The 12,494-nt window shown below is 33.6% G+C and overlaps 1 protein-coding gene across 1 annotated transcript; it reads right to left on the reverse strand.

Moving 5' to 3' along the window:
* Positions 1-2,863: 2,863 nt before the first annotated feature.
* On the reverse strand, positions 2,864-4,649 carry LOC108328418 (mannan endo-1,4-beta-mannosidase 4). The gene is made up of 5 exons (XM_017562285.2): positions 4,185-4,649; positions 3,886-4,080; positions 3,643-3,762; positions 3,361-3,566; positions 2,864-3,275 (listed from the first exon to the last, which is right to left on the reverse strand). Exons 1-5 carry the CDS (start codon positions 4,536-4,538, stop codon positions 2,921-2,923), a joined length of 1,230 nt encoding a protein of 409 aa, XP_017417774.1. The 5' UTR covers positions 4,539-4,649; the 3' UTR covers positions 2,864-2,920.
* Positions 4,650-12,494: the final 7,845 nt, after the last annotated feature.

Raw genomic sequence — 12,494 nt, forward strand, 5'->3', positions numbered from 1 at the left:
CTGCACGCTCGGTCCAGATTATTGGGCGGACGTGGCAACCTTGGGCGGACGTCCGCTTCCTAAATGATTGGCCGCTCGTTGGACACTTGGTCCAGATTCTGGAGCGGACGTTCCACCTTGGACAGACGTCCAATAAGTTGGGAGGACGTATCAGTACACTTACTTATTTTAAGTTTGAAATAATTTTACTTTAAGACATTTTAATAAAAACTGTTTATTGTACTTTTTTAACAATTTTGTTTTGCGGTCCACACAATATTAAATCATTTTTAAGAAATACATACTCTATTTAGTATATATATATATATATATATATATATATATATATATATATATATATAATAGAGGTGGCAAAAGAAGTGTAAAATGTGTTGGCCCATTGAAAATTTTAATTTATAAAAAGCAAGTCAATGGACTAACGGTATTAATTTTTTTGTCAACTTTTTTTATTAATTTTAGAAAAAAAAATATAATATTTATAGTGATTAATTTAAACATCAATTTATAAACTTAAAATTATTGATATTTATAATAGTTTCTATTATAAATAAAAAGTATAATTGATTTGTGAGCTAGATTCTAAATTAATCTCTAACATCACTTATTAAGAATTTGGCTACTAACAATTAGTATATAAAATAAATTGTAAAAGTAAATTATCTCTAAGTGAGTTAAATTACTTACCCACTAATCTATGTTGGATCCAATTGGGTTATAAAATATGACTCACCAAAAATTGAGTTGGTTGACCTAATATTTTTTTTTGTCAACCTATGTTATGGTGAACTAACTCGTATAAACTGGGTTGGTTTATTGTTTCATCTTATATCGGGTGTTATTGGATTATTTATCAATGTTTAGTTTCATGCATGATATATACATACCTCAGTGTGGAACACACAAAATATATATACATTGGTGTGAGAGGATGTAACACTTTGTAAGATTAAGTTAAATTTAAAGTCTACTTTTTAACACTACTAAAAATAATTAAATTAACAAATATTTGACCATATACAATTTATTAAGGTTTAATACATCATTTGGTCCCTACTTTTAGGGTTTTGGTTCAAAGTAATCCTACCTTTTAAAAAAGTTCAGTAAGACCCCATATTTCGTTAAAAAATGTTCAATCTGGTCCTTTCCGCTCACGCCGTTAAAAACATAACGGTGCAAATGCCAGCGTGACATCTCATAAGCACGTGGCACATGTTAATAGGTGGACTTAAATGATTTTTTAATTTAAAAAAAATTCAATGTCACATCATCATCACCATCTCCAAACAAACCCTAATTTCTCTCCAAGAAACCTTAGTCGCCGCACCATCCAGCGCCGTCACCGCCATCCTCGTCGGCAGCCGTCCTCTCCAATGCATCACACGCCACCACCAAAGCTATGCGACGAGAACGTGAGAAACCCTAGGTCTCCACGATTTTCTTGCAGGTCTGAATGTGGTTGCAAGTGGATGCAAACAGCGGCGCGATTAGTGGTGGAGAAGATTGGCGATTCGCAATCTACAGCAGCTGGTAATTTGGCTGGTGGTTAGTGGTGGAGATTGGACGACAGTGTTGTTGGCGCGACGACGATTTGGCTGGTGCGAGGGTGAAAATGATGAAGATTGGTGGGCGTGACAAAGCAAGGGATCGCGGTGGGTGGTGGCGCGAGAACGAAGGTGAGATGCGAAGTGATGGAGGTGCAACATAAGGGAGTAGACACTTTGGTAGTGGCACGTGATGTGTTGGAGATGACGGTTGCCGGCGAGGATGACAGTGACGATGCTGGATGGTTCAGCGGCTAGGATTTCTTAGAGAGAAATTAGGATTTGTCTGGAGATGGTGATGATGACGTGGCATTTGCACCGTTATGTTTTTAACGGCGTGAGCGGAAAGAACCGGATTGAACATTTTTTAACGAAATATGGGATCTTACTAAACTTTTTTAAGAGGTAGGATTACTTTAAACCAAACCCCTAAAACAGGGACCAAATGATGTATTAAACCATTTATTAACAAACATGCAACGTTAAGATATAAAAGTAAAGATAACTTAATTTTATGTTTGAATTTAGAATTATAAATAAGTATGTTCATTTATAACCTTTAATTATTTTTGTCTATTAGCAATAAAGAATCAATATAATTTAGCGTTTAATTATTAATTGTAGTTATGAAATTAATGTAAAAATACAACAGAAATTAATTGTTAAACTGACATACAGTAATTTTAATTGTTAACCAAATTTAACGTCAAGAGTGCACATATTACCTATGTTTGGTCCACAACAAATATGTATTTCATTTTCTACATTGATTTATTATTGTAACTACTGAAATAGAGTTATAAAGTGAACCTTACCTAAAATGTTGGATTGTAATGACTAGGGTGCTAGAGGGTCTCACAAAAGTTGACTCATGGTGGATGTAGAATTTCTTAAGAAGCTCATGGTTTCATGGAAAGGAATGGTTAAAAACAAAAAAGTTTCTTATGAATATAATAATAATTGTGATATTCATATACCACATTCTAATTGAAATAGTGTTATAAGTGTCATACGTACTATATACGTGTGAAAGTATTATTTTTCAAAATCATAACCCTATTTTGTCAAAGGACATGTCACGAGCACAACTTCTTTTTTTACTCTTTAGAATTTTGATTTTTATGAGTTTATGAATATATTAAAAACACAGATAACTTTTGAAATTTTAATAGATTAATTAAAGTTTTTAATAAAATAAAGATCTCTTCATGTGATAAATCATCTTTTTAACTTCTTAAATTAGAACATAAGTTGAAGAGACAGTAGAGATTAATTTATGGCAACCAAAGAATATTATAAACCCTAAGAGTACAAATCAAACATGTACAACATATGATAATCATTTATTTGATTTAAGGAACAACTTGTACAACATATGATTATCGAATACGAGACATTCTTAGAGATTGTTGGACGATGATTTTGGTAGTAGAAGGATTCCGTTGAAAGATGATAACATAACCATCGGCCATGTTATCCATTCCTTCAACAAATAATTGCCAAAAAGCTGCACCAGCACATGGTCCCCTCTGGCTAGCGCTGCCGTATACCCATTTGTAAAATTTTGCATACAATCGATCCCTTCTAGCATTGGTGAATCCTCGAAATGTTGCACTTAACCCAAACTCCGTAATAAGAATGGGCTTTCGTAGAACATTTTGTGCATCTTGAATATGCGTGCTAACCCATCTTTCAGTGAAGACATCTTGATGTGATTGGTTAAACCGCGCCATCCTGCAGCAGAAACCAACCATCAATTCACACATATATTGTAAAGTTTCCATATTTATCACAGTGAAAAAATGAAAATATTTATTACCATTCATCAGGGTAGGCATGAATGGAAGCATAATCGATTTCAGGAACTAGGTTGTTAGAAATGAAATCAGTTCCTGCATGGAGTCCATCAGGATTGATCAGTCCTCTTTCTGGCATTGAATTACCATAAAACCCTTCAAGCCCTACTTGCAGTAAGTGTTTGTTGTCAATGGACTTCACATAAGCAGCCATCTCACTCACCCAATCCTGTAAGTTAATAAACTTTCTTTTCATACATCATAATCACTTTTTTTCTTTTTACAATGACAACACATAAAATTACCTGAACTTGTTTCCCGGAAAAGTCTGAAGAACGAGGTTCATTCATGAGCTCCCACGAAAAAATGGTGGGGTCATCCTTGTATAATAATCCAGTCACTGTATTTTTTCTTGTCAACACTGTCTGCATTAGATAAAGTAATTAATTAGAATATTTTTATAGTGCAGAGGTATTTTATTTTACATTATCGTTTAATGAAAAATGATAATAGTTGAGAATGCATGTGCATATTTATGGTTGTTATACCTTGACATGATTTTTGTAGAATTGCTTAGTGAGGGGATTAGAGAAGAAGTCATCCTCAGTTCTTACGCTCTGACCACGTTGTTTTGCCCATTGAACATACTGATTCTTTCCACCACCAGCTTTCCAATTATCTACCAGGCTTAGAATCAATCGTATGCCATATTTTCCTGCTTCTGATATCACAGCATCCAATGCCTGCAAACCATGCAAGGTGACATCTTTAAAAATAAAAAAACTGCAAAGTATGTGTGAATGAAGAGCTCAAAGATATATAGTTAAGGGGAGTAACGATACAGTACCCTGAAAACATTCTCGTCGTAAATACCAGGTGAAGTTTGAAGGGCTTTGTAACCTCCATCATTGAATGCCCATGTTCTTGCTAAGTTTAAACCATGTTTGGAAGCTTCTTGAAAAACTGTAGTGACCTTAGAACTTGTAGATGGGTCGGCTGCAAAAATCATTAGCCAATATGCATTGAATCCGTTGAAGTAGTGTGGCTTCCCATTTAGGAAAAAACGGGTGCCATTTCGTTTGATGAAATCGTTAGGTCTTTGGGCAACTATTCTTTCTTCAGCAATATCAATGCAATTCACGTATAGACTGATGCACAAGATCATCATAAAACTCATCAAGACCAAGTTTTGAAACCCCATGATTTCTTCCCAAACCCCAAAACCCAAAAGCTAAACTTGCACAACCAAATCAAAATTAAAGATAGAGAAAATGAAGCATTGGTTTTAGAAGATTATGGATTTTGATAAAACAAGAACGTTAGGATGGAGTTTAAATAGATGTGGAAACCTATATAGGACAAAAGTTACTTATATCATTTCTGTGCTCCTTACATTATTTCTGTGGCCCCTGCATCATACTTTTAATAAACACGTACAAATAGTCACAAAATTCAAAGGAGGTTATAGAAATTTTATGACATTTTACTTTATGTCTTTTTTTAATGAAAATTGTTTATAGAAATTTTTTAAGCATTCTTTTTTCGGTCCTCGCAATATTAAATAATTTTTAAGAAACAACATAGTCTAGGACATATTCAACAGGAGTGATAAAAGGAAGGGTGTTTCAGCATTTCCATCCCTTTCATTCTATACCTCTAGAAATACCCTGTAATTAATGAAAGTGATTATGCATTAATTTTTGTTCGTTGAGAAATTCTGTGCATAGTGTTAAAAACCTTAAATTTGTCTTGAATATATATTTCGAAACCCTACCCTCACCCCATTTCATTCATTATAAACCCTGCACCCCATTTATTTGAATCTGTTCTTCTCTTCTATTTAATATTTATTTGAATTTGTTCTTTTCTTCTATTTTAATATTTATTTGAATTTGTTCTTCTCTTCTATTTTAATTAGATACTTATTCATTCTTAAAAAATAATTTGTATAAATTTATTAAATTTAATAAAAATATTTAAAAAAAAATAAAAATTGATATGAAAATGTGTGTATCGAATATGAAAATCCGATACTTTTCTATTCAGATTTCCATATTCGATGCTTTTATGTGGTGTTGTGTTTCATATCCGCTGTTTATGTTGGTATCCGATGCATTTTCTTCGTATAGATGCATGTTGTTTTTCATATCCGATGCTCATCAATTAAATTCACTACTAAGGTTTTCATATGTTGTGTTATGTTGTGTAACCTTACCTAAATCTTATTTAACTAAATAGCAAGTGACACCACCAAAACATGTGATTTGGTCATGTGAAAATTTACTAAATATCGGTATAAAATATGGTTTAGAAGATAAATTAGCATCAGACATTATATACTGATGAAACCACCTTAGAAACCTTAGTAGTGATTATTCTAGTGAAAAAATGGACCAGGAATCTCTCAGCAAACATACAGAAATTTTAAATAATTACAAACAAGTAATTTTAATTCAAAAAAAAGTAATTAATTAAAATATTTAAATAATTATAAATATTTAAAGTAACAAAATATCTTAAAACTATCAAAATTTAAAAAACTATAAAACAAATTAAACATTAAATAATTGAAAACAATAAAATTTAATCAATTTAATTAATTCATTAATATATTATTACAAATTAAAAAAAATAAATATTATAAAATTCAAAAATATTATAATTAATATTAAATATTTACAAACTAAATTATTTCATTCAAATTAAATATAATTAATTAAAATTTTAATATAAATAATTAATTATTTAAAATAAAAAACAATTAAATTTATTTTTTATCAACAGGTTGGTAGGTGGAAAACTCTTACTTGATCCGGTAAATTTTGTGGGTAGCCCGCGGATCCAGATTTGTTTTGTCAATTCTAAAATTTAATAGAGGTTTTTACAATTATTTCTTAAATAATATTTTGTTGTCTCCATATTACTTGTAGTCCTCTTGTAGCTATTATAATTTTACATCATTTTTAATAAATAGATAATGAATTTAATTCTGATAATGTGTTGTGTTGGAACAATCGGTACCGTTATAGAGTTGTGCAGCGGAATAACTTATAAAGCGGAAGGCGTGTTCGGTCAAACTCTTAATAAGATGATCCTTTTTAGAAATTTAATTTTCTTAGAGACAAATTTCCAAACAGTTGATGTGCATAAAACAGTAATCAGTATAGAGAATAGAAAAAATCACACAAGCAATTTTTATCCTGGTTCGATTCAAAAGAATCTACGTCCAGTTGTTAATCACTATAAAAAGTGATTAACGTTTTCACTAAAATTAGTTTCACAAGTTTACAATAGAGTAAATGAAACAAAAAGAAAGATAAAACCTTCCTTCGAACGAACGAACCGGAAGAACAACAACTTTGCCAACTTGAAGAGAACCGCTCCGACCTTTGACCCACAAAGTGCGAGCTTCTCCTTTTCACAAGACCAGGCAATGCAATGAACTAGCTTTTGGAACTTCCTCAGATCACACTGTATTCTCAAAAGCTTTTCGTTCAACTATCTTTTTCTTTTTTTAATCTTCACAGAAAAACCACTATATAACCAGCTGCTCTGAATATCTAAGGTTAAGTTTCAACTGCCACGAATAATCGATTATTGTAAGTGATAATCGATTATTCAAGTCCGTTACAGGGTTTTCAAAATGTGATAATCGATTATATGATGTGATAATCGATTATTCCTGTATGACTCTGTGATAATCGATTATTGTCATTCCATAATCGATTATTGCAGTTAAAAATGCAAGTTTACAAGGTTTACAAGAATTTCCTACTACATTTAATTTCTACAAATTGCTTTTAACTAATTCTAATATCTTCTTCAACTAAAACTTCTTGTAGCATCATCAAAACAAATTTCTTCAAGATTTACCAATACTCCTTATTGGTAACAATCTCCCCCTTTTTGATGATGATCAAAAATTCAATTTTAAAAGCAATTTTGGCTTACCTGCAAAACATACAAGCTAACAGACAACAACAAAGTTAGCAATACCTGTAATAATTTATACTTCCCCTTGTATTATTCTTCTCCCCCTTTTTGATCAGAAGCAAAAAAAATCGGATGTTAAAGGCTCCCCCTAAATATGATCTCCCCCGCAATTAAACAAATGATGCATATAATCAAGAGATCATTTTATTTATGAAAATAAAGATTACATTATAAGAAGACACATAACAAACAGAATTATAACATAGATGAAATGGCAAGCAAACAACAAAACAGTCTAACATAGAATCTATATCTAAAACTCAGGACTAGGAGATCTCTCTGTAGGTTGAATGTTGAGATGATTCTCGATGTTAGATAGGCGAACATCAAGATCAAGAAATTGATCAACCATGTACTCATCAACAGATTGTTGCCACTCATAAATCTCCTCAAAGTGTGTTCTTTGTGCTAGACTCATATCCTCTAATTGCTTAGATAACCTAGCAAAATGTTCTTCCATGGAGAGTGAGGAGGATGAGGGCATGGTAGATGGACCAGCATCAGAAGGAGCAGCAGCATTAACTGGTTCTGCCATATGAGTATCGATGTCATCATCTTCATCTGCATCAGGATGGTCATCATCTTTGTGAATGAGAATGCATCCTTTAGTAATGAATCCCATCTGACGAAAGGTAGTATCGCCAATTTCCGAGCCAACAGCTTGAATGGCTTGGACAAATTCTCCTTCAACATTTACACCTTTGTACTCCAAGATTCTAGAAATAAGAAGAGCATAAGGAAATTGATAAGAATGGGATTTCTTAGCTTTTACCATAGTGTCAGCAATGAGAGCAGGCCAATCGATGTGTATGTGATTTAGGATCCCATACAGAAGAAGTAGATCCTGTTCAGAGCATTGAGCATGATTGGTTGCTCTAGGACATAGGATCCAGACAAGTAAGTAGTGAATCATCCTTTCTTCAACCTTGAAACCTCCAACAAGCAATTGCCTTCGATTAGTCTGTTGTTCAGGGTGACGTAGGAAGGATTGGAAAGTCAATAATCGATCGAAATCTTGGAGTCCGAGATGAACTTTGACAGCATCATCCCAGATGGGTAGTTGGGCAACGTTGGTCCACACATCATCATCTAAAATTATGCGGACACCCTTGACTTTAGTGGAAATAATCCCATCTCGATATCTCAAGTTGAAATAGAACACTCTGATGAGATCGGGATAAATGCAACCTTTTTGCTCCACCAGATTTGAGAGTCCTTGATCATTAAAAAGCTCTGGAAATTGAAATCCATAGAAACGGAAAAAATCAAGGCGAATATACTTTACCGCCATGATTCTTCTTTCTTGCCAGGAAGTAACATAGTCCGCATGTTTTCCTTGATCTGAAATCCATCCATCAATAGTTGCCGGACGTGGTTGAGAGGAAGAGGATGCTCCAACAGCTCTGCGGCGATGTCTCCTTGAATCTGCCATGGAGAAAAGTTGAGGGAGTGATAGTTTGAGAAAGTGAGTAAAATTGGAGAGATTGAAAGCTCAAGATTTTGATTTCAGCAGTTTCTGGGTGCAAAGAGATGTCTAATAATCGATTATAGGGGCCTATTTATAAGAAGAAGGGAAAAACTAGTCGTTTATGGCCATTTTTAGCCGTTATGGGAGGCTCCAACGACTTTATTTTCGAAACTGGTAGCGTGATAATCGATTATCGTAAGTGATAATCGATTATCTGCTCGTTGATCACTTTCCAGAAATTGTGTGATAATCGATTATGTATGAAGATAATCGATTATTTGCTCATGATTTTTCAGGAGTGAATTTGAAGATTCATAATCGATTATTGGGTGGGGTAATCGATTATCTCAGTGTAGAGGATGTTGCCCAGGTTTGTAATAATCGATTATGACCTAATGATAATCGATTATTAACGCTGATCTTACGAAAATTTGCAAAGAACCATAAATATGGAGTCTAAGACATGTCTAATACCCCTAACTCTCTTCTAAGCTCATAGAATCTATCTTTAGGTAGGGCTTTAGTAAAGATATCAGCTAATTGATGTAACGTGTCAATGTATTCAATTTGGCAATCTCCTTTTTGAATGTGATCTCTCAAGAAGTGATGTCTAATTTCAATGTGCTTAGTTCTTGAGTGCATGATGGGGTTCTTAGTTAGGTTGATAGCACTAGTATTATCACATTTCAGAGGAATGTGATCAAGGAAAATATCAAAGTCCTCCAGTTGCTGTTTCATCCATAAGATTTGGGCACAACAATTGCCAGCAACAATGTATTCAGCTTCAGTAGTAGATAAAGCTACACAAGCTTGTTTCTTTGAATGCCAAGACACTAAAGAACAACCCAGAAAATGACAAGTGCCACTAGTACTTTTCCTATCAATTTTACAGCCACCATAGTCTGCATCAGAATAACCTATTAAACTAAGTGAAGCATCAGATGGATACCAAAGTCCAAAAGAAATGGTTCCTTTAAGGTATTTCAAAATCCTTTTGACAGCAATTAGATGAGATTCTTTAGGATTAGCTTGGTACCTAGCACACACACATACACTTTGCATAATGTCTGGTCTACTAGCAGTTAGATACAGTAAGGGTCCTATCATTCCTCTAAACATGGTTTCATTTACCCCTTCACCAGATTCATCCTTATCTAAATAGCAAGACGTTGCCATAGGTGTGTTGGCTACTTTACAAGTATCCATACCAAACTTCTTAAGCACTTCTCTACAATATTTAATTTGGGAGACAAACGTCCCCCCATCTATTTGCTTTATTTGCAGCCCTAAGAAGAAGGTAAGCTCACCCATCATAGACATCTCAAATTCACCTTGCATTATTTGTGCAAATCCCTCACATAATGAATCATTTGTAGACCCAAAAATAATATCATCTACGTATACTTGAACAATCAAGATATGTTTTCCTACTTTCTTAATAAACAGGGTGGAATCAACCTTTCCTCTAGAGAAATCATTTTCAATCAAGAAGGTACTAAGTCTTTCATACCAAGACCTAGGTGCCTGTTTAAGACCATACAAGGCCTTTTTCAACTTATAAACATGATTAGGATATTTAAAATCCTCAAAACCAGGAGGTTGACTAACATATACCTCTTCTTTAATAAAACCATTCAAAAATGCGCTTTTCACATCCATTTGGTACAATTTAAACTTCATCAAAGAGGCATAAGCAAGTAACAATCTAATTGCTTCTAACCTGGCTACTAGAGCGTAAGTTTCATCATAGTCGATACCTTCCTCTTGACAGTAGCCCTTTGCAACTAACCTGGCTTTGTTCTTTGTGATGTTTCCATCTTCATCAAGCTTGTTTCTAAACACCCACTTTGTTCCAATGATTTGAAAATCATCTTGTCTAGGAATGAGTTCCCAAACATCATTCCTTTCAAATTGATTAAGTTCTTCTTGCATAGCAACACACCATTTATCATCTTGAAGAGCTTCCTTTATGTTCTTAGGTTCTACCTGAGACACAAAAGCTACTGTTAAGCAGAAATTATTAAGATTGTGTCTAGTAGTTACCCCTTTTAATATATCTCCGATGATGTTGTCCAGAGAAAGTCCTCTTGGTTGTTGATAGCTTTTAGGATCAACTACTTAATGTTCATTTTGAGTTTCTGGTGGATAGTTTTCATTTAGATACATCTCTTCAAGAGCTTCCCTCAAATAATCCTCATCACCTGCAATTGGTTTATTTGACTCAAGAGGGTTCACCTCAAGGTCCACAATTTCATCAAAGACAACATGCATTGATTCTTCAATTTTCAAGGTTCTTCTATTAAACACCCTATATGCTTTGCTAGTTAAAGAATATCCTAAGAAGATTGCCTCATCAGATTTAGCATCAAATTTGCCTAGATTATCTTTACCATTATTCAAAACAAAACATTTACATCCAAAGATTTTCAAATGAGATACATTTGGTTTTCTACCGTTAAACAGTTCATAGGGAGTTAGCTTAAGAATAGGCCTAATTAGCATTTTGTTCAACACGTAACAAGCAGTACTAACTGCATCAGCCCAAAAGTATTTTGGCACATTAGATTCATTTAAAAGAGTCCTAGCTAGTTCTTCTAATGACCTATTTTTCCTTTCAACAACACCATTTTGTTGGGGAGTTCTTGGAGCAGAAAAATTATGAGCAATTCCATGTTCTTCACAAAACTTTTCAAAAGATTCATTTTCAAACTCACCACCGTGATCACTTCTCAAGGTTTTGATTTTCAATTCCTTTTCATTTTGAACACGTTTTGCAAACGATTTGAATGCTTTAAAAGCTTCACTTTTAAGGGTTAAGAAGAATGTCCAAGTAAATCTAGTGTAATCATCAACAATCACAAGAGCATAGTAGTTTCCACCAAAACTTTTAATTCTAGATGGACCAAACAAGTCCATATGCAGAAGTTCTAAAGGTTTTGATGTTGAAATCATGGTTTTAGATGAGAATGAGGATTTGGTTTGCTTTCCCTTTTGACATGCAGAGCAAAGTTTGTTTTTCTCAAATTTTAAATTTGGCAAACCAATCACAAGATTTTTTGAAATCAATTTATTCAAATGTTGCATATGAATATGTGCAGCTCTTTTATGCCATAGCCAAGGGTTTTCCTCTTTAGCAACTAAACATGTTATATTATGACTATATGCATTTTCAATATCAATCAAGTAAATGTTATTATGCCTAACACCTTGCAAAGCAATTTCAGTAGAATCTTTAAAATATACGGTGCATCTATCACTTTCAAAGGTTACCTTGAGACCCTTGTCACATAATTGACTTATGCTTAGGAGATTATGTTTGAGACCTTCAACACATAATACGTCCTTTATAGTCAATGTGTTTCCTCCTCCAATGTCTCCAGTTCCAATGATTCTACCTTTGTTGTTATCTCCATAAGTCACAAATCCTTGCTTCTTCTTCTCAAAAGAAATAAACCTTTTCTTGTCACCGGTCATGTGTCTTGAACAACCACTGTCAAGATACCACAGTGACTTCTTTGACTTAGTAAGTTCCTACAAAACAAATTTGAGCAAGACTTTAGGTCCCCAATCTTATTATGGGTCCTTGAGGTTAGTTTATGCAAACATACATCATTTTACAGTTTTAACCCATGCATATCTACCATTTGGAACACCAAAATGTTTGATGCTGCATTTGTTTGAGGTGTGACCAAGTTT

The sequence above is a fragment of the Vigna angularis genome, chromosome 2 (genome assembly GCF_016808095.1).
Source record: "Vigna angularis cultivar LongXiaoDou No.4 chromosome 2, ASM1680809v1, whole genome shotgun sequence".
Classification (NCBI taxonomy): Eukaryota; Viridiplantae; Streptophyta; class Magnoliopsida; order Fabales; family Fabaceae; genus Vigna; species Vigna angularis.

Bases quoted from the DNA above. Each gene is read 5' to 3' on its own strand.
- LOC108328418 (XM_017562285.2), bottom strand. From the start codon at position 4,538: ATGGGGTTTCAAAACTTGGTCTTGATGAGTTTTATGATGATCTTGTGC. The intron at 4,081-4,184 runs GTACTGTATCGT...CATGGTTTGCAG, and splicing joins ACGACGAGAATGTTTTCAGG to GCATTGGATGCTGTGATATC. The intron at 3,763-3,885 runs GTATAACAACCA...TATCTAATGCAG, and splicing joins TCTACAAAAATCATGTCAAG to ACAGTGTTGACAAGAAAAAA.